Source organism: Carettochelys insculpta, chromosome 16, assembly GCF_033958435.1.
Source record: "Carettochelys insculpta isolate YL-2023 chromosome 16, ASM3395843v1, whole genome shotgun sequence".
NCBI lineage: Eukaryota > Metazoa > Chordata > Testudines > Carettochelyidae > Carettochelys > Carettochelys insculpta.
Window position 1 is genome coordinate 37,247,137 of NC_134152.1, and position 21,336 is coordinate 37,268,472.

The 21,336-nt window shown below is 47.5% G+C and overlaps 1 protein-coding gene across 3 annotated transcripts in view; it reads left to right on the forward strand.

The window, feature by feature from the left end:
* The first annotated feature begins 1,240 nt into the window (after positions 1–1,240).
* The window catches only part of PRKCB (protein kinase C beta), a 244,397-nt gene continuing 224,301 nt past the window's right edge, over positions 1,241–21,336 (forward strand). Inside the window, exons 1-2 of one of the 3 annotated variants that reach the window (XM_075011091.1) lie at positions 1,241–1,532; positions 2,546–2,577. In XM_075011091.1, coding sequence (XP_074867192.1) covers positions 1,363–1,532; positions 2,546–2,577 — 202 coding nt within the window. In that variant the 5' untranslated portion in view covers positions 1,241–1,362. The remainder of the gene's footprint in view (positions 1,533–2,545; positions 2,578–21,336) is intronic. The other 2 variants (XM_075011088.1, XM_075011090.1) reach the window with 2 other exon arrangements.

The following is a 21,336-nucleotide window of genomic DNA, read 5'->3' on the forward strand; positions in this document are numbered from 1 at the left end:
CTTATTTCATTATTTATTTTATTATGTAGGTGTACCGCAGTAACTCCTAGTTTGTCTCCATCCCTGATTATTATTGTGGTTGTTGTGACGGTGAGATAGGTTGTGTTTTCCTGCTCTCCTTAAGTATATTTATGAAGTGCATAGTTGTTGTGCTGTGTCATTTCAGGAGCAACACTTAGATCAGCCACACTTGTTACAGGAGAGAGACTCCTTAAGGATGTGAGGACTTTTCACAAGGAAGGGGAACAGGAAATGAGAATTGCTAATAACTCCTGTAATTGTTTTCCTTTCCTTTTAAAAAGTTTTCTCCCCTACCTTTATGAGGGATCTCTTTCTAATGGGCTCATTTCCCTTCCTGTCTTGTGTCCCTTGGCAGCCCTGTTCTTTTAACAGCCTGTGCATTGGCTCAGTGTTGTCTTGGAGCAGGGAGACTTCTGATGGGAAGTTTCCTTCTGCACTAGGACCCTCCTTCTCACCCAGTTATGGCATCACCTGGAATCTGGACGCCCAGGCAGCCTCTAATCCTGCTAAACCCCCCCCACCCCGGAGCCAGCCCAGCCTGACCCCTGGTGTGAGGAGTGGGTCCTTATTATGCAAATAATGGAGTTGATGGGTGGAGCTAATGGCCCTGGAGAAGGTGCTGAGGACAGGGTATGGCAATAGTTTTTTGGGGGGGCTACCTATGCAAAAGGGACAAGGAACGGGTGGGACACTCTTTAAGAGATGCCTGTGAAATAGCCACCTCAGAGCTGGATGGGCAGTAGGTGGGGCACCCAAAGGATGACATAGCTCTGGAAAGAAGGTGAAGGTAGGTGGGGTCTGGAGCAGGTATATGCAGATTAGCCTGAGGGAGCTATGCAATTCAGAGGCTTCTGCACCATTTTGCCAGTAACCTGGGGGCACAAAGCTATGCCCATCAGGAGGTGGGCAGGGTTATGCAAATGAAGGCCTCGGTGGGCGAGCACTGCAGCATTGACGTCGAGGACCAATCTATGCAAATGAACCCTCTGGAGGCGGGACTTAGGGCTGTGTCTATCGAAAGAAGTGGAGTGGGTGGGGCTGGCAGCCTCGCAGAACAGGTTGGGGCGCGTCTTGGAAGTAAGAGGGAGTGGATGGGCGGGGCTAGAAGCCCCGTGCTGGTGCAGGGGGCGCGGCTATGCAAATAAAGACCCGGGGCGGGGCTTAGCGTGGGCGGGCTCTATGCAGATTAGTGGGCGGGGCGGGCAGAGTCTCTCGCTCTCCTTTCCCAGCTGCAGCCAGAGGTGCCGGGCGGCTGCATCCGGCTCGCGCGCAGCATCTGCCCCAGCGGCGGCTCGGGCTCCGCGGGCTCGGAGGGGAGGAGGCGCCCGGCCGCAGCGCAGGATGGCGGAGCCGCCAGCCGCCCCCGGGTCGGAGGGCGAGGAGGGCCCGGTCCGCTTCGCCCGGAAGGGGGCCCTGAGGCAGAAGAACGTGCACGAGGTGAAGAACCACAAGTTCACGGCCCGGTTCTTCAAGCAGCCCACCTTCTGCAGCCACTGCACCGACTTCATCTGGTGAGCGCCGGCCCCTGCGCCGTCCCTGCGCCCCCGGGGTCCGCTCCCCCCTCCCTTGGTCACCCGTGTGCACCGGCCGCGTCCTTTGCCCTCCGTTGGGGTCCGCTTTGGCGTGCGACCCCCGGGCCCTTGCAAGCGCATTGCCCCTCGCCGCGGTGCGCCCCGGTGTTCGCCGCACGGGGTCCTGGAGCTCCCCCGGGTGCAACGCCAGGGACCTCTTCGCCCTGCCCTCCCACCCCGCGTTTTGCACCGCCCGGGCCTTGTGCACGGCTCTCTTCTCCTTTGCTTCCCCTCTGCACGCACGTCTAAGCACCCTGTCAGCAATATACCCCGGGGGGCACTCTCTGCATCCCTGGGGAGAGCCCCAGCAGTGCCCACTGCAACCATGTATCCCCTGGGGAACCCCGCAGGCATTGCCTGCACCCTGTGGCTTATCTGCTCTTTTAGGGATCTGTCTGCATGATGTGCCCCTGCACAGACTGTGTATTCCCCAGCCACCCTGGGGCACCTTCCTTGTGCACACCTGGGCATGCCCAGCTCCTTGGCACAGTCACTCTGTTCCTCCCTGCACCCTCACACAAGAGAGAGGAGTCAGATTTTTACTGGCATTCACTTGTGTGCGCCCCATCCCCTACATTCATCCACTGCAACTGGGGAGTGGGCTGTTAAATAAGAGCCTCCCCCATCCCCATCCTACCCCTTCTGTTTTCCTGGTGCAGCTAGCCTTTCCCCAGGGGCAGGGCATGGACCCTCTGGAGGGTTGTTTCTGCAGCATTGAACTGGCTTGTGGGCACGGCCCATCCTGTATCCCCACAGGTGCATTTGAATGCCCCTACAGGGAAGCTGCTTGTGGGGAGCAGGTTGCCAGCTGTTGTCACTCTGCTTCCAGCCCTAGATGCGTAGCTCTGAGTGGCTGTCCTTGGGGAGGCCCCATCCAGGGCGAAGGGTGGGGAGGGTTAGAATGTGAGATGATGCGCTGGGGATGCTAATTGTTTGCATCTTTCCCTTTGCAGGGGGTTTGGGAAGCAGGGATTCCAGTGTCAAGGTAGGTGCTTCCTCTGCATTGCATTTCAGCTTGTTGTGTATGTGGCAGGGGAGGCCCCTGCTGTGGGTGCCTGAGTGTGTTGGATGCCTGCTCTGTTCTGCTGTGGGTGTTGCTCTGTGGGAGGCCCGTGACTCTCCTCTCTCCCTCTTAGAAGTTCTCAAATGTGGCTGGGAAAAGCCCGTGGAGCCTGGCACTCAGGTTTTCATTGCATTGATGTGAAGCCAGAACAGCTCCCTGCCTGCTGGCTCTGCCCCCAGCTCCCTCCAGCCACCAGCGCTTCCCTCCGTGGGATGTGTGTGGAGCATATAAATCAAGGGCAGGAGAAACAAAACCTGGAGCCCCCTATGGTGTAGTTCTAAAGTACTGACAGATACTGACAAAAGCCAGGAAGTGCGGGCGGATGGTGAGGCGGGAGGGGAAGTCAATGACAGTGTGTCAGCTCAAACCCTCTGCTTCCCCTCTGGGTTGTTTCTATCTCTTGGGTGGGGTATGGAGTTCTTTTTTGTTAACAACTTTCATTGATGACTTAATTAACTGCGACTTTCTCCAGCGTGCTGCAGTGACTTTAGTCTCAGCTGTATCTTTATTCTGAGATGCAGGAGAGGACTCTGCAGCATGGGCATGACTTGCACCTCCATCCAATGCAACCAGCTCCACCAAACGCTCGGCACTCCCTAGAAGCGGGCGTGTGTGAGCTGGGGGAGAACATATTCGCACTAGGTGGATGTCGATAGCCCTCGTAGTGGGCTGACAGCAGGGATTGCTCATCACCTTGTGAAATCTTAGTCCATGACTGAGGCACTTGCATTAGGTGGGGCGCAAAGAGGCTTATACTAAGTAAATGATTCCTAGCTGATGCTCTTTCCCTCGACCCTCCCAACAAATGTCTCCCTCTGCAGAGAGGTGTCTGTTTATCCCCTGCGAATGGTGCCTCACGAGACGGCTTTGCTCTTGGAGTTATTCGAGCTGAGCATGTGACTAACAACTTCAGTTCTATTACTGTTGGGAGGGGTGGGGGTTGTTGGGAGTTGGTGGAATGAGGAATCCAGTCAAAATTTATGCAGAAGCTGCTATGTTACAGTCGCAGAGAAGTAGTTTAGTTACTCCCCACCCCCACCCCCACTTAATATCTAAGGGATTGGTCAATACTTTTAAAACAACGCTCGTTGTGTGTCATTAAGTGAAATAAAAGTGAGGTCCAAGGAAGGCACTGGAGGTGGGTAAACTCACTTTTTATGGACGTAACTTACTATCCAAACGTGTGGCTTATTGCAAACTGGCAGAAAAACTAGAAGGGCTGAGTTAAATTGCTTAGAAAAAGGCTGAGTTATAAAAAGCGAACAACAGAACTGCTTAACTATACGTTTACTATAATTAAAACTCTTCAGGTATTGATAATGCTAGGGATTTATGATGATGTCTCTGTGTAGCCTGATTATACACATGGTGGTTGGTGGTTGTCACTTTATTTTTGATCCTTTTGCAGCAAAACACTTAAGTGACATATGTGCATGTACAGAGTACCTAGGTATTAGTGGAGGTGGGTTGGTTCAGATCTGCATCAGGCTGGAGTTTTGTTTGAGTCAGGGCTGTAATATTTTTAAATGGCATTGACAGCTTGCTGTCCGGGAAACTTATCCCCAAATATCCATTTTCACTTGTGCCTTCCCCCAAGATCAGCTAGTTTGCATGGGATACATGGCTCTGTGGAATGAATGCTCACAAGAACGGCTGAATGTGAAGAAGTGGGTCTTACCCACAGTAGCTCATAACCTAATACATTTGTTAGTCTTTAAGGTGCTACAAGACTGTGTATTATTTGGGAAGGTACAGACTAACATGGCTACCCCTCCAAGACTAAGAACAGCTAGCCTTGGCAGACTTCGTCTGCATCAGAACCAGCAAATGAGCTCCATCAAACTTTGGAATTGTCACAGAAACAAAACTCTAGGCATGAAATTGTTGTTTGGAGATCTGAATCTGGTCTGACACCTGCCTTTACAGCACCTCTAGAAGCCAGGGAGTTTCAGAGGAAAGTTTTTATTGTAGCCCATCTCTGGAATGTTACAAGGGTTCCAAAACACTGCAGTAAGGCCAGTTCTAGTGTCCAAATACACTTGATGGGATTCCTAGATACCAGGCTTCTGGAGATAGTTCCCAATAAAGTCTATGTGTGACAGCCTTCCTTATGCGGCCTTTCACCCCAAGTTGCATAAACTCCCACTAAAGGTAGTCCAGGCCAGCATCTCACCAGGGATCTGTAGCCTTTGCTCTGAGGATCTGTGTGTGGGTTGTCTGTCCCACCCTACCTCTGTCATGCGTTAGATCCACTAGTGAAGTTAAGTTTACCAACTTTTCATCTGAGGATCATAGTGTTTAGTTTAGGTTCCTTTACCCACTTCGTTTTGCACCCCTGTGCTCCTGGCTAAACCCTGGTGGTACTGGTAGAATACTACAATGTTCCTGCTGTGAATTAGAGCAAAACTGAGAGTCAAACTTGACTAGGAGAAAGTCAGCTCAGCCCATCTCCTGTGACTGACGAATCTCTTTCCTGCTACGTAACTTCTCATGCTTTGCTGTATCCTTCCTGTGGTGCTCAGCAGCTGACAAATTTACCTCTCTTTTGGAGCCATTAGGAATTATTGGCCAAACCTGTAATTGAGCACTTCCTCCAAGGTAGGTATGAGCTGGATGGTTGTAACCAGTGTTTCCTGTAAGCTGAGTGCTTGGGTGGCCACCCAAGAGAGATTCAGACGCCGCCCAGCTAATTAACATAGTGCCCACAGCTGACAGCATGCATTTCGACTGGTGGTGCATGTCCACACATGCCTCAGCGCACATAACACAATTTATTCTGCACATGGTTATTGAAAATTAGAAGGCACGTTGGTTGTAACCAGTATTGAATTAGTCTGCAGTGTGCGGCCAGCAGATGGGGCATGTAAAGACTGTCTCAGAGTTTTAAGTACACAGCAACTCTCCTTCAGGTGTTGCGAGCCAACTCTGCTCCTGTCCTGCAGGTGCCTTGGTGGGACGTCCAGGGCACCCAGGGCAATGTCAGGCCTGCACTATGCCCCCGGGCCCTGAGTCTCAGAGCCTGGGTCAGTTGATTCGGGCTGGGGCTGAGACGTAGCACTGTGACATTTCTGCTCGGGCTGCAGACCCTGTGCTCCGGAATCCAGCAGAGGGCTCAGGCCCCAGCTCATGTGTGATCTTTTACACAGCTGATTCTAGCTCCATGAGCCCTGGGCAGCTGACCTGGGCTCAGAGATTTGATGCTGTGCATATTTCTTCAGTGGGGTGACGTTGCCTAAGTGATGCAGATGCACGACGGTTGTTGACTCAGTAGGATTTACCCCCCCTAAATCACTTAGGCAGCCTTGAAAATCCCCCTCCAGCCTCTACAGCACCCGCCCTGCCTTAAGAAGCCCCCCCCAGAGCTATTTCAGGTTCTGAGCATGGAAAAGTTATTTTTCATTCGAGTAGCACCGAGAGAGTCCACACAACTCCCAGGTGTCAGTTGGCAGGGTGCAGCACCCGCACTGGTGCCCAGACGATTACACTTCTGTGGGATTTTAGCTTTTATACCCTTGGTAAAGTGCTTTGAGATCCGGGGATGAATGTTCTCAGAGGTGGTAGAATTACATTTAATAACTTAATGGAAGTGGAACTAACCTGTAGAAGAGCCCAAGGCGCTTGCCTTAGGTATTCAGTGAGTTTAAAGAGGGACTGTATGGGATGGTGTGAGGTTAGCGATTGAAGGCATAGCATAGATTGATGATATTCCATGGAAAACCCCAGAAGGGAATCTGATATATCCCAGGGCATAAGAAAGAACTGCTTGGACTGCAGCCCCTTTCCTCTAAAAGAGGAAACTGGGAATCCCTGACCTAGAATCACAGGGATCAGTCCCCTTTCCCCCCCTAGATCGGTCAGTATTGGATCTTGATCATTCCTGTCACGTTACAGCCAGTCCGGTGCTAAATTTCTCATATTGTTTCTGGAGGCTGGATTTTTTTGGCTACTCCTTCAGTTAGGGGTTACAGGTTACACCGTATTGCATTTGATACATATACTATTTTTAAATGGAAGAAACTATCCATAATTCAGGTCTTGTTAACAGCAAGAGGCTTTTCATGCTCTGAAGTTATTCCAATAGCTGAGAACTGAAGGGCAGTGTAAGTCTATTTCAGTCTGTCTGGGTATTTAAATGATTCTCATGATGGTGGGGCTTTGTTGTGCTTGGGCCCTGGAGTGGATAACTTGTCCCAAAGAGCTGTCACTCTTAGGAGACAAGGCAAATACGTGATTGGAGAAAGTAAGGATTGTTACGTCCCTCTTACAGAGGGTGAACTGAGACCCAGAGGAATTCAATGGCTTGTCCAAGAGTCAAGGCAGATTCAAGAGTTTAATCTAGATCTCCTGATTCCCCATCCAGAGTCTGAACCACAAATCCATTCTTTCCTCTTCACAGCTGTTGAGTGCTTGCTGTGATTAAAGGCTAAAATGTGGCAGACTTAGTACTTTATTTTAACTTGGCTCCAGGAATTTGCCCGTGTTTTTCTGCTGCTGTCTCTAAGCTCTTTGTTTTGGAAATCAATCTTCTCTTAGATAAGATAGAACACTTGCTTTTTATGTAAGTCATACATCTGGTGGAATCTGTTCTTTGTCACTTATTTCATTGCTGTGAAGTCTGCCAGTTGGGATTCTGTCCTCTGGGTCCTTAGGAATAACTTTAGTTAGCTTTTCAAATTTCTGGGCTATAATGAGTTTCCATTTAGTTCTTTTTCCTTTCTTGTACGTCTAGGTGCCTTACAGTAAACTGGTATTGAGGTTTTAAGAGTCTCCATTTATTCAATACAAATTCAATTCTGGATTAATATTTTTAATCCATTGGTTAGGAAACTTCAGGAAACTTGGACGGAGTATATACCTTTCACATTTCTAAACTGCTTTCTCCTGCCTGTTTCTGCTTAAATAGGCTTTCAGTTGTGCCCTGCTTTCTTTCTAGGACATTTTCAGTAATGAGCTCATTAATTGCCGTGACTCTTCCTGTATTAAATAAGGGGAGACTGATTGTTCGTAAGTTGAATGACTAAGATACCGTGAATTCCACACTAACGGCTGGGCTCTTTCTCATGAGTCTTTAATTTATTGGGCAACTTCTCCCTTCAGAAAGAACAAAACATATTCCATTAGCCAGCAGGAGTCTTGCATTCAAGCTGCATCCAAGAATAAAACTTCGCTTATAGATTCTTAGGACCTAATGATACAAGTCAATGCATGAAATAGAAATATTAGAAAAATGTAGTTACCCCAGGGGGAGTATAGATGTCTTTGGAGCTGCCAGAACATGAGCATGGAGAAGATACAGATGGAACTGTTTGAGAGTATCATAATGATCTGTCACAACTGAAAGACATGAAATCTTTAGTACTGCCATAAGTATGGCCATTTGAGCACTTTTTGTGTATGTGTTGGGGGATGATTTTACCTTTGTCTTATTGATCAATTGAGATAATCAGGTATGCTTTTTACTTTGTGTTGAATGGTTAGTGGTGTTGCCTTCTGGGGGTACCCAATGGAATATTTTGAAAGTGGTACAGAATGAACCTCTTTATTCCGGAACTCTCTCATTGGGCAACCTCTGTAATCTGGCATGATGTTAGCTGGATGACCACTTATCATGGGTTTGGCCAATTTTCCCATGGTTCCCATAAAGTTTATTTCCTGTCCCTCAGTGTTCTGTGCTGTTAATTAGCTGTAATTTACCCCTAAAATGTCTTTTAAGAGCCTGGTAAGCAGTGCGAGTGTTGGTAACACTGCTAGACAGTAGTGACCTCCCATGGTCTAGCAAATTGTCTCATCTGGCACCGGTCAGGTCCCAAGGGTGCCAGATTAGAGAGGTTCAACCTGTAACATGAAGTACATTGGTGGAGGTTGTGGTAGACTGCAAACCAGGAGCTCCTACATGCAAGTGGCTGATATTACAGTAGAACCCTGTTACTCAAGGTTGTGTTCCTGCACAACCCCGCGTAAGTAAAATTTCACCTTACTTGGGGCTGCAGCTCCCTGGTGCTCACAGGAGCAGGGAAACTGGCCAGAGCAGCGGACCTGGCCAGGAAACTGTAAGGAAACTGACCAGCACTGGAGATCTTGTCAGTTTCCTATATGCTGTGAGTGGCACAGAGCTGGGAGCCAGGCTCCAGCTTTCTGCTGTTCACAGAAGTGGGGAAACTGACCAGCGCTGCCGTGCTGGTCCGTTTCCTGGCTTCCCTGAGTGCCTGGAAGCCTGGAGCCAGGCACCTGCTCCCTCGCACTCTGAATTGTGTTAAACTGAGATATGTGCACTCAAGTTGCACATATCTCGGTGTTCTACTGCAGTCAAATTTTTTTAAAAAAAAAGAAGAGCCCAAAGGCTTAGCTTCTGATTTTTGAGAGTGTTGTCCAGTGGTTTTTACCAGTGGGGCAGAGTTCTGGTAGTGAAACAAAGCTACTTTTCTAATAATCATCTGCTCAAATCACCCAAGGCAAAGGTATCTGTGCTGTGCTGAGTACAGTGGGCCCCTGTCCCTTCACTGGCATTGCTGGGCCATGCCACGACACAAATAAGTGTGTGGAGATGAAAAAACAGGTACTTTTTTAGAACTCACTTGTAATACAGCTTTGCAGAAATCGCCCTCTTACTACAAACATTTCTCTTTGTGAAGAGGGTAAGATCATCTCTCTTCAATTAAAAGAAACCTGCTGCTGGTGAATGGGGCTGGTTTGAAAGCCCCAGAGAGCAAAATCTGTTTATTCCCACAATTTAGCTGGCCTGAGCTGTGGCAGTCTGGTTTCTCCACAGTGGTTTAGCTCACATTTTCCAATTCTGGCTTGCAGAGAACATGCTAGTTCCTGTGGCCAATTCAACCCTTAGCACCTCTGCTGAGAGTGCTAACAAGAGTGCCAATGTCCTCTGGGAACTGGACTTGCCAAACAGCTGTTTGATTGGCCACCAATATGGAGCCAGGCTTCTGTTGGTACTGACCCAGACAAGACTCAAACCACTGACCTAGAGGTGAAGGCCTAGACAGTGGGACACCCACTCACTTGTGGATGTGAAATAAGAAATGTACCTAGCATTTGGGAAGGATTGGGGAAAGAATTTCAAATCTTCTGAAAAACAACCAAGTGCCTTGTTTGCTCTTAGAAGCTTAGCTCAGACCCAGCAGTTTTTAACATTTCTTTGTGACTTTATCTGACTCTATAATTCGGCTGATTGAGAGGTGTTCTCCAAATATGTCTCTTAGATTGAAGTTTGGAAACAAAATACTTACTCTTACAATTCAGCTTTCTCATGTTGGCTTCAGTTTTCAAATGCAGCACTTGGCTCACAATATAGGAGGCCAGACAGGGCACAGATCGTTTTAATTAGAGAGAAGCATTTGCTTAGAAGGTATCTGCCTTTAAAACCCACCCTTTCCTTCCCCCGCTCCTTTGCTGCCCTCCAAACGGAAGTGGAAACCCATTGTACATTCTAAAGTTGCAAATTGTACTGATGCTTCAGCCTGTCTTGTTTCTGTCACCATTAGCTCCACGTTGCTACTCAAAGTGCATCTTTATTGACTGCAAGTGAGAAATAAAGCAAAACAAGCTCCAATCATTCAACGCGCTCCCAAAACTAGTAATTTAGTTGTATACTGGAGAAATGTTAGTGATCAGACAGACTAATTAAAAATGGCGCTACAATTCGCTTTGTAACACAAACAATGTTAATTATGTAATGCTGCAGAAATTGGAAACTTCATTTTGAAGGCTGTTTGGCTGCCTCTGTGGTGGAACGAGTCTTAATACGCTTTAATATTGTAACAAGGAAGTGTGCTTACGCATGAGGAGCCCAACTCTTTTTAGCTGCTAGAGCCAGGGCAGTCGAGCAGGTAGAAATAGAGGAAGTTGGTCTAGTCCTCTGCTTGTTTCTCCAGATGGTGTTTAGTTTTGCAAAATTTTGATTAAAAGTATGTTTAACAGACACAAAAGCAGAAGATGTGTTGTCTGAATTTAATAGTTAACCCTTCTCCAGCATCTGCTTTAAAACTGGAGGCAAATGGTGATGGTTTCTTCTAGTTCTCCCTTCTTTTGCTCTTGTACCTCCTCTTTCCCAATTGCCTTCATGGTTTGTTGGTGTGTTTGAGGATAAGGAGGGGACTTGGAACGTCAAGCATCTGTAGATGCCTTGTTGAAATGTTCCTTTTGATGCGATATATATCACTTGGATACATTAAGAAACTTAATTAGCACCTTTCATTTTACAAATGCACAAAAAATCCATTAAGTTCATCATGGAAATCTGTTTTTTTTCCCCATTGCAATTAATGACGATGGATTTTTCCTTTCTACTTGCCTGAGAACTGATAGCTGCCACCTTTAAAGCAATATTTTAGCCACAATAATCAAGTACTCCTGGTAGGAGGGAGTTGTAAGGGGCCCACTGAAGGCAACAGAATAACTCACCTTGCTGTCCATGGGTGGTAGGTCAGACATACCTGTTTCTTTGCCTCTTGTCGCCCGGTCAGGGTAGGGCATTTTCCCAACCCCCAAACAGTTGAGTATGACAGTTAGTTTGGTGATTAAATCTTTGTACAATACAAATTCAGGTGGAAGGATAATCTGATGTTGGAGCCGAAATGAGACCTTGATATTTGTAGCTGTTTTTCCTTATGTCTCAAGGTTTGGGATGTATGTGCCTCATCCCCTTTCCTCTCAGAGCTGGTCAGAAGTTTTCAGACTAAATGACTTCTTGTCAGTAAAATGCAAATATGTTGAAACCAAAATTCTTCCTGGGAAAGGGTCAGTTTTGATGACACACTCCCTGGAATTGGCATGTTTCCTGGGATGGAATGTCAAGAGAGATGCCTCTGGAATCACGAGACTGTCCCTGTTCTGAATCAGCTTCAAGTCCCTGCTCCAAATTGGATGGAGAAGGGAGATGAGGCTGGGTCTCCCACACCTTAGTGTGTCTCCCAAACCACCAAGCTGTTGTGCCGTGGGTCTTGTGTCTTTTCTGTGGCTTTTCAATCAGAATGAGAAAACTTTGGAAATCTCAAATTTTAGTGGGACTATAAAAACACCTCCAACCGAGCTCTGCTTCTCAGCGCTGTGTGGTCAAACTCCTCCCAGGTGTCAGTGCACTGGAGCAGGCATGGAGGGGATGGAGTAGCATCTTGTTTCCTTTAGGGGTCAATTTGTTTTCCCTGTTGAACAGAGAAAGCCAGAACCCCCATCTCTAGCTGAGCTGATGTTAATAGTCCTGAAAACAAGCATTTATGCATGCACAGCACCTGATTTTGGACCAGTAGAGTGTTACATCTCTTTGCAAAGACAGGTTTGTACCAGCTGTGGGTGCCTAGGCTAATGTTTAGCCTTCCACCTTACTGTGCCTGCCAGCAAATTGAGTAGCTATTATCTTAGGCCCTGATCTTGCAATCTGATCTGGGTGGGTGGATGTTTATGCCTGCACTGGCTCCGGTGGAGGTCTGTGGGGCTGCACAAGGTACAAGGCTTTACTTATGTGGGTCAGATGTCAGGATTGGTGCTAAATTGCAGAAGTGGATGCTGGGTCATATATCCCTTCTTAAAACCAGGTCCAAATTCTTTTGGGATCTTTGTGGAATTTAGAACCAGAACAGCTCAACTTTGGAATTGGGTCCAGTCCTGCTTTTTCCCCAGCTGGTCAGGACAAGGCTTTTTTTTCCCTCCAAAGTCTGGTGCAGTTCAATTTACAATGCCCATCACTTGTAAAAAGCTCAAAAAGTGCACTGCCTCTTTCCCGTTCACCTTTGAACTTAAGAGTTAATAACACATGTGCTCATTGTAGTTAAAGTTAACTTCTCTTGCTGCCCATCCCTCTAGCTCAACGAGGGCTTGATCCATACGCAGAGCACTTAATTAAGAGAAGTGTACAGTCAAAACTAAAATGTTAATAGGCTGCCTCCTGTGCCTGCCTGTGGATCTGTGCAGCAATGAGAAGGGACATTTTGCTAGTGGTGGGTGGAATGGGATTGTGCCAAAGATAAATGTTTGGGTGTATTTCTTTGCAAAAGCCAGCTGTGAAAAGAATGAAAGTGTTGCACATTAATGTAAACACAGCTCTTGACCTGCCAAGGTCCAGACGTGGGATGGGAGCCACCGAGACACGTGACGGGGCTTCAGGGTGAGGAACAAAACAGAATCTCAGCGGATGCTGAGTGAAGTGCCTTCAGCCCGCCCTCCTGAATCGCTCACTTGGAAGTCAGTGAACTAGTACGGGTTTAAAAAGGGGAATAACAAGTCTGGGAGGAGAGAGGAAACGTTAGGTCTTGCATGCAACACGTTCCTCTTTGTTCATAAAATGCAAATGCAAGGCAGATTTGCTCAGGAAACTGTGCTGGGCTGGCCTGGTTCAGACAGCAGAACAATGTCAAGGCAAAAGTAAAACTTGTGAAGGTCACAAATGCTTTCTGCTGTGCTTCTATCCCGGCGAATCTGGCCCATGTGCATCCTGATAGCTCCCAGTGAGGCACAGACGCTGTCAGGTTTCCTTCAGATCACTTCAGAGACTGACTTTTCTACTGTGTGAGGAGAGGGAAATAATTCTTCACGAGTCCTCTTCAACTCAACATTAGCATCACAGCTGACCCAGCAAGCCAGGGAGATAATAGGTACATCTCGAACATTGAGCTTGTGGTAGCCCTGGGTTTGGCAGAAATCTCCATTAGAGCCTTGAACCATTGTGTTCTGAAGAGCTCAAGCTCTGTACTGCCACTCAAGTAACAGATTTCAGGTTCTACATGCAGACTGAAGGATGCCTACTGCTACTATCCTTGCTCTCTGGGATGGGAGCATCCTGTCGCTGTCTCTGGAATATCTTGTTACATTAAGGAAACAGCTGAAGGAGACAGCTCTTCTCCTGCCACCACAGCAGCTGGGGATGGAGGAGGGGAACCTGTGGGGGATGTCGCGTACCCAAACCAGGGAGATTAAGATGAGCATTCCTTTGCTGTTAGGAGGGGCTGGGGTGTAGTCTCCCCTCTGCTTGCTTGAGCCCTGTACAGGGGCCATGGAGACAGCTTGCTTAGCCCAGCGGTAAGGAAGAGCAAGCCATATCTTGACACCAACTCTTCCTGGGCCATGCTGCCTTGAGGTGACATCCAGTCAGTCTGTGGGTTTTCCAGGTGAGCAGTGGCTCTCTCCCTGAGGCAGACGGGGTGGGGGAAAGAAGAGGTGGGGGTCAAGGTGGAGAAGGGATAGAGGGCAGTGAAGTCAAACGAACGGGTTAACGTGAAAGTGACCCCGTGCGTGATGGTTAAAACCCCTGCTCACGCACAGCGCCCCTGTGATGTGCCCGCCCTGGCTCTCCAGTCTCCGGGGCGCTAAGGTCAGGGAAGGTTTTGTGAAGGCTGCAGAGCCCATTGTTAAGATGATGTGGAGAGCCCTTCTGAGGCTGAACGTGTGGGACTCCACCGGCCTTGGCTCTGTGTGCTGGAGTGATTGGTTTCCCACAGATGCTCAGGGGCCTGAGCTATTTGACCAGGGCAGATAGCGCCACAAGCATACATGGTGCTGTATGTGAGCAAAACTGAACCCTGCAAATAGGCTTTGTCCCAGAGAGTAAGGGACTAAGGACACAACTTCAGTCGGGGGAACTTTGCACTGGTTACACAAATCAAACACTCTCTCGAGGAGGAAGCATGTGGTGCGACAGCAGTGGAGAACTGCTTGTTCTGTGATGCCAAGGAGCAGGGTCCCATTGTGCAAGGTACTGCACAGACAAGCAACTTCAAAAACAAACCAAAACCCCAAACGAAACCCAGCTTGTGCCCCAGAGAGCTTTATGAACAAACCTGGCTCTAAGGGGCCACCTATTGACAAGGGCCCAGGGCACTCACAATACCGCAGCCTGCCTTTGGGGCTCTAACCTCATGATTAAATATCGTTTGCAAAAAGGAATGGTAGGAATTGCGAATAGAAGCAGCTGCCATTAGCTTGCTGTAAAAATATTTGCACCTGTGCTCTTTGGGCCAGAGCCTCAAATTGTGTCATTCTCTATCGCTCGCTAAAGTCCGTGGAGCTACAACAAAAGCTGAGGATCTGTCCCTCCCCCTTTAATCCTTCCAGAGGCTTTCTCCTTGGATTTTTTCTGTCCTTTGCTCTCCTTGCTCATTGGGTGCTCTTCATGTTCAGCACCTGTGCTGGGCGGGAGGCAATGCGCAAAGGCTTTTCTTTCCCTAAGCAACTTCTAAACTTGTAAGAAGTCTATATGAAATTTCTGTAAGTGAAGGATGGTTTTGCATGCCCCAAAGAAGGTGGGTGTGGGGTGACTTAGAGTGAAGAACTTTGTTGTCCTTAGAGGCCTGTAGGAAACTGTGGCCAAGGGACCATGCCGGGGTGAATGCCCTTTGGCTATTGGAGCTTCAGACCCAGTAGGGTTGGCCTGTGTGAAAGGAAAGGAGTTGCTCCCTTCTACATGACCATTCCATGATAATCATCTCTTTTCATCCTCTTCATTGATAAAACTGAGTACAGGCTGCAGCTGGTTTCTTGACTGCGGAAAGCATGCTGATATTTTAACTTTTTTCTCATTAAAGCCAGCCCCATAACACATGGGTTTTTTTCGGATGTGGAAGCTCTGATGCCCTTGGAATTCTTGTGCAATAAAATTAATTACTGCTGATCAGTTGTCGGTTTCTTAGAAAGACAGGATGATGTATGAATTATTTGTTGGGATGGGTTAAGTCAGCAGGTATGTGCTGCAATTCCTTAACTCTTTCAGCTGCTCACAGTGGCTGACCATATAGCTTCTTAAATGGAAAATTTGGTACATCAGACACTGTCTGATGCATCTGTAGAGTTTCGCTGGGCAAATTCCGTTGTCAGTGCCCTTCTGCCCTGTCTCTGTTTGCATCCTGTGATGGGTATTGTCTATTGGCTGCATGCTGAACTGCAGTATATAAATCACTCCAGGACAGTTCTTCCTGCAGCTCCTTTATCTGCAGTTTTTTTAACTCTCTCACTACAAAATACACTTGTACTTAGTTGTTAAGGATGCAGCTCTTCTGTGTATTGTTAAAGACCATTAACTTCTGTCTTGTTCCTCCATGCTCCTTCTAGTACAGTCTTCTTTCCAGTATCTTTCTAAATAAATTGAAAGCTCCCCAGCTTTTTTGAAAAAAGACACTGCAGTGTCCAAGAGCACAAGATTGCAGTTAGCAAATGTCATCTGAAAAGATGCACCCTTCAAATTCTTCTTGATGCATAGAATCCCCTGGAAAACGCTTTGGACTACATCACTGTACCACCTGTTACAGCTCCTACCTCAGAGAACTGAGTCCCTTCTCTGGCACGCTTGCAACCTGACAGGTCCAGAACAAGAAAACTTGCTGGACCAGGGGAGGTCCAGGGCTTCTGGACCTCGACAGCCCTGTGCTCAGGGGTGCTGCAGCCCCAGCCTCCCTCTTCCAGGACTACGGCCCCAGCCTGAGCTCCCAGGGGCTGACTTGGGACTCCAGCTCCGGCAGCTCTGACTCCCAGCCCCCCTCTGGGGCTCCTGCACTGGCTGCAGCCCCAGCCCCAACCTTGTACTCTGTCATCTGGGAACATCTATCGGATGAGAGAGTACCAGGCTGGAGAGGTGCAGCCTGCACTGGAGTCACATACAACAAACAGTCCTGCAGTGCCTTAAAGACTAACACTTCTATTTATTAGGTAATGAGCTTTTGGGGGTAATCTGATGAGGTGGATCTTACCCACAAAAGCATGTTACCTAATAATACAATTGTTAGTCTTTGAAGTGCTACAGGACTGCTCGTTCTTGGTAAGGCTACAGAGAAACACAGCTCCCCCTCTGGAATGTGAACTGGCTATGACACACATTCACAGGCTAATGGAGGTGGTAGGGTGGTTAGTCATGCACTTCAATGGGTGTGTCACAGCTGGTTGGCTGCCTGTAGCTCATGTTATAGCCTGTGCTCCAGTCCTGTCTGTGCATGTAATTGCTGGCTTTCGAGGGATTCAGATGGACTCCTTAGGCTGCCATCATGGCCATGACTCTCCCCATGGTGCTGAAATGTGTGCTAGGAGAGCAGAAAGAGAGCACCCACTGCTTGCTTGAGACCCGTTTGAGTTCAGCTCTCCAGCGTGAGATGCCTGGGAGGGCGTGAACTCTTTGATTGGAGAACTGTATTTTGGCACCAAGAGGCAGGCCTGCATTCCCCACACTGGAGCTAAAGTGTATTGATATTAGTACCTTGTGTGCTTGGGCTGCATTTTATCTGTCTCCATTCCTTGCTTCTGTTTTTGGGTCTTGCTTCTATGCCAAGTTTGGGTATCTTCTTTGTTCTGCTAGCAGCATTTCAATGCAGATTTGCGGCTTGTCCTCTCTTGTAGCAGGCTATGTGAGCTAGAACGCTCAAGGAATGTGACAGTTAGTGGACTCCTGGGGAAGAGCAACTAAAATGATTAAAGGTCTAGAAAATATGACCTAAAAGAGAAGATTGAAAGAACTGGGTTTGTTTACTGGGAAACTGGGTTTGTTTGGGAAAAGGGAAGGCTGAGAGGGGACATGATCACAGCTTCCAAGTACCTAAGAGAGTGTTATAAGGAGAAGGGAGAAAAATTATTTTCCCTAGGCTCTGAGGACAGGACAAGAAGCAATGGGCTTTTAATTTGCAGCAAGGGAACTTTAGGTTGGACATTAGGAAAAATTCCTAATTGTCAGGGTGGTGAAGCAGTGGAATAAATTGCCCAGAGAGGTTGTAGAATCTCCATCATTGGAGATATTTAAGCACAGTTCAGATCAATATCTTACAGGGATGATCTAGATGGTGCTTGGTCCTGCTGCAAGGGCAGGGGACTGGACTTGATGACCTCTTGTGGTCCCTTACAGTTCTAGTATTCTATGACTGCAATCATGCTGTGCATGAAAATATATATATGACCAATTAAATCTACCCTGTCTTTGGGGTGGGTAGATCTTGTTAGCACCAAGCAGGATCTGAGTAGGGATTGATGCTATCTGGGGCAGAAGAGTAAGTGGCTTGAACAGCATACTCTATAGGGTTGCCGCAGGAGAAGTTCAGGGATGTCTGAGTTACTGGTAAAGCCAAACCTGTGGAAGAGGGGGAGAAGTTTGTGCTGTACAGCCTGTGCATGTTCTGTCTGGGGCAGAGTGGGGGTGTTTCCCACGTAAAGGACAGTCTGCCTCTTTTCTGTGAGGCTGACTTGTTTAAAATTCCAATGCTATTTCCATAAGCCTAGCGCCTGCCTTCTCAATGAGGCCACTTGAATGCACTCAGTTCCTGTGTAGCTAAAAAGATCACGATACTTGAATCATGGTTCTAAAGTGAGTGAGGTGTAAACCACCCCCCTGACACGTTGTTAGCATACTTCAGATGATCGTGCCTGTGGTGGTCTTACCCATTGCTGTTCGTTTTAAAATAGTACGACAGTAATAGCTTCACCTCCACAAAGAACAACTAAATGCCTCTGTTGTAAAGGTCTGAGCATCTTAGGTGTCGATGCTTAAAATGCTCTGCTAAATGCATCTTCATGAGTTCCAATTATAGCAGAAGAAGTGAAGGCCGTCGAGAGGCACAAAATGCTCTCCTTGGCTCTCGCGAATGGGTTAATCTGATGGTCTTCAGTGACTGAAGTTCATCTCCAGTCTGGTGATTGTTTCTGCCCATGACTCAGAGGCTAGAGTGAGTGGAAAGCAGCCTCTAGTGCCCCCTGAAAGCATTTCCTTCTAAAGCCGGGGGTCTCTCCGAGTCTCTTTGGTGTCTTCAGAGCGTGGCCACTAACTCTGGCAATTTTTCCTAAAATTAACTTTAATTAACTTCAGGAAAAACCAATCACGGTCCATGTGGACACACCCAAGCCATTGCAAAGTACATATGTAGATGGTGGGCAGTAGAACTCCCCACTGACCACACATGGACTTTTGTCCAATTCTTGTGCTCAAAGTCGATGGTGACCACATTGCCCTATGGCAAATATGGGACACCAGCCTCCGGGGATGTGGGGGCTGCTGTTCCATGCAGGGCTCCTCAGTGATGGGGGCAGATGTTCCACAGCGAGGCGCCAGGGATGGGGGCTCCGCAGCCACCTGATGGGGGGAGTGGAGGATGGGGGCTCCACAACCTCCCACCAGGGGGCGCCTATGAGTGAAGAGGGTGCCCCGTTACAGAGCTCACTGGGAGCAGGGGCTGTCTCCGTGGGGTTCCAGGGAATGGGGCAGCCGCCCAGCAGAGGAGCTCCTTAGCAGTGGGTCTGCCACTTCAAGACACCAGATGCCAGGGAACAGGATGCCCACAAAATACAGGACAATTAGCCCATTTTCTTAAAAAATTGGGACACCTGTGAGAGAGCTTAAATAAGGAGCTACCTGGGAAAACCAGGATGGATATTCACCCTGCCAGAGTCTGTCAAGCACTGCGTGATCCTCATTTACTACTTTGCGTGCAGATCTGTTGCTCTTTATCAATGAATTGGTAAGCAGACATTACTCAGTGATCTATCTCTTGGCATTTTATTTGCCTGGGTTAATTACACTTCCCATGTAAGCAAAATGTTAGATCTGTCAAGGTCATGAGACTTGTATTTGCCTACTGGGAAGAAGCTAGAGGATTCCTTTTAGCTTTTAAAAGCAATGTGTTTTTGTTTGTTTGCACTAACCCAAGGAAATGCTGTAGTTTCTGAAACTTAAAAATCTCACATAACTCAGTAATAACTTAAGGCATAACCAGAAGGAGACAGAGAGAAAAAAAAAGGAATCTTATCAAAATTATAAAAAGATAAAAATAATATCTCTCACACACACACATACACATTCCCTTCGGTACCATCTGGAAGAGAGAAATAGACCTTTGCCTCCTAACATTGGAGGTCACATACTCATTTGGAGGCCATGATGATGGGCTCTCAATAAGAACTTTTATATGAAGAACCATCTCCAGAATGTTTGCCTTTTTGAACTTAGGCCTGTTAAACTTGACCCTTCTCCTCTCAGCTGCCAGTAGTTACTTGCTGCTGAACAGCACTCAGAGAGCCTGGTGAACATTGGGGCACTTTTATGTTTAGGATCGGAGGCAGCCGAGTTAGTTTGTATCTTCAAAAACAGTATAAGGTGTCACAAGACTTCTTGTTGCTTTTGTGTTTAGGAGAATCATAGAAGCATTGCATACTTCTAGGTCAATGTATTGTGACTTCTTCCCATATTCCTGTTTAGATTAGAACAACCCTCTCGATTCAGTTGTAATTCCTGATTTGGCACAATGAGCTGTAGTGACATGGAAAGGCAGAAACCAGTCAGTTGTGGAACTGTAGTAACAATGTTATAATTGAGGTTGTTAATAATTTTGTTAAGCTTAACAATTTGGCACACATCTGCTCTAACTTGCCCATATGCTGCTTCTTCAAGGGAACCATTTTTATAGGAGGGAGAATCCGGCATTTATTGAGATCAGAACAGCTGGCTAAAAATTTAATATTGAAAACATTTGAATTTTTCAAATTCTCTGTGGAAAACAATGGATAGTAATTTTAGAACTGTTCCAGGGATCTGTTCTAAATGGAACTGATACCGATTTCACTTTTAACTGCCATCTTAAAGAGCTCGTTCTGTTAACTTCCCACAGCTCGTCATTTGTCTCTGGGATGGGAAGGTTCCCCAGAGTGAAAGTCTCCTGAAAGTCAGACTTGCAGTTCTTAAACTGCCTATTGTTGCAGAAAAACCCTCCATGATGCTGTAGTGAGAGGCTTCCTTTGGGGGCTTCCTCTGCAGTCAAACATCAGTTTATCTCCCGATTAGCTGCCGCATTAGAGTTCTCACCTTGGCTGTCAAAGTCTGAAATGAAATTCAACCAGGGACTTTAGTTGCTCTGGCCAAACTTCTGTACTGTTGTCCTATCTCTGTCCTTCCCAGAGGCTGGGGGGTTTCAAACACAAGCTCTCTTTCCATAGCAGAAGCAAAGCTCTGGTCACACTCCAGTTCTACAGAAGTAGGTGAAATCCTGGCCCTGTTAGAGTAAATGGGAGACTTTCTGTTGACTCCAGTGGGGCCAGGATTACACCCATGTACTTTGGGACCTGGGTTCTCTGGATTCCCTCTCCTGCCCCTGTCTACTCTGAGAAGAGAGGCTACTGTGGAGGAATGGTTGGGTGCACGAGTGCTACATGTACCAGTGATCTCTCCATTCAGCAACTACAGCTGCACACTGGGAACTTCTAGAGCGCAGACAGGAGATGTGACTATAGCTCTTGTCTGCGTCCCTGAGTTGGCTTTGGTCTAGAGAGTGCGTGAACAATAGCCCTGAAAAGGTGGCAGCACAAGCCAGCCACCCGAGCATGTATCCAGCGTTGGGGGCAGGTTTGTGCTTGAGCAGCCAACCTGTGCTGCCCGCTGCTTGTGCTGTTGTGGCTTCTTGGCCGTTTTTACCAAGCTTGCTCTAAGCTGGCTGACATGTGCCTGTGTGTAATTTAATTGCACCTCCTTACTCCAGTGTATCCTGTCTCCAGGTGATGAGTGCCTCTGACCAATATTTGGTGGAGGAAGGTTTGTTTCAGAGTGGTTTGCTTTCTAAATCTGTCCTGTCCCCACACACACACACACACAAGTTTGCACCATAGCTCCTGCAGAGCTCATGAGCACCACAGCTGAGAGTTAACAGTAAAGTAGCTGCTATGGAAAGGTATTTTCTTCCTACAGCTCTGTCAAACAGTCTGGCTACAGCTACACTAGTGAGT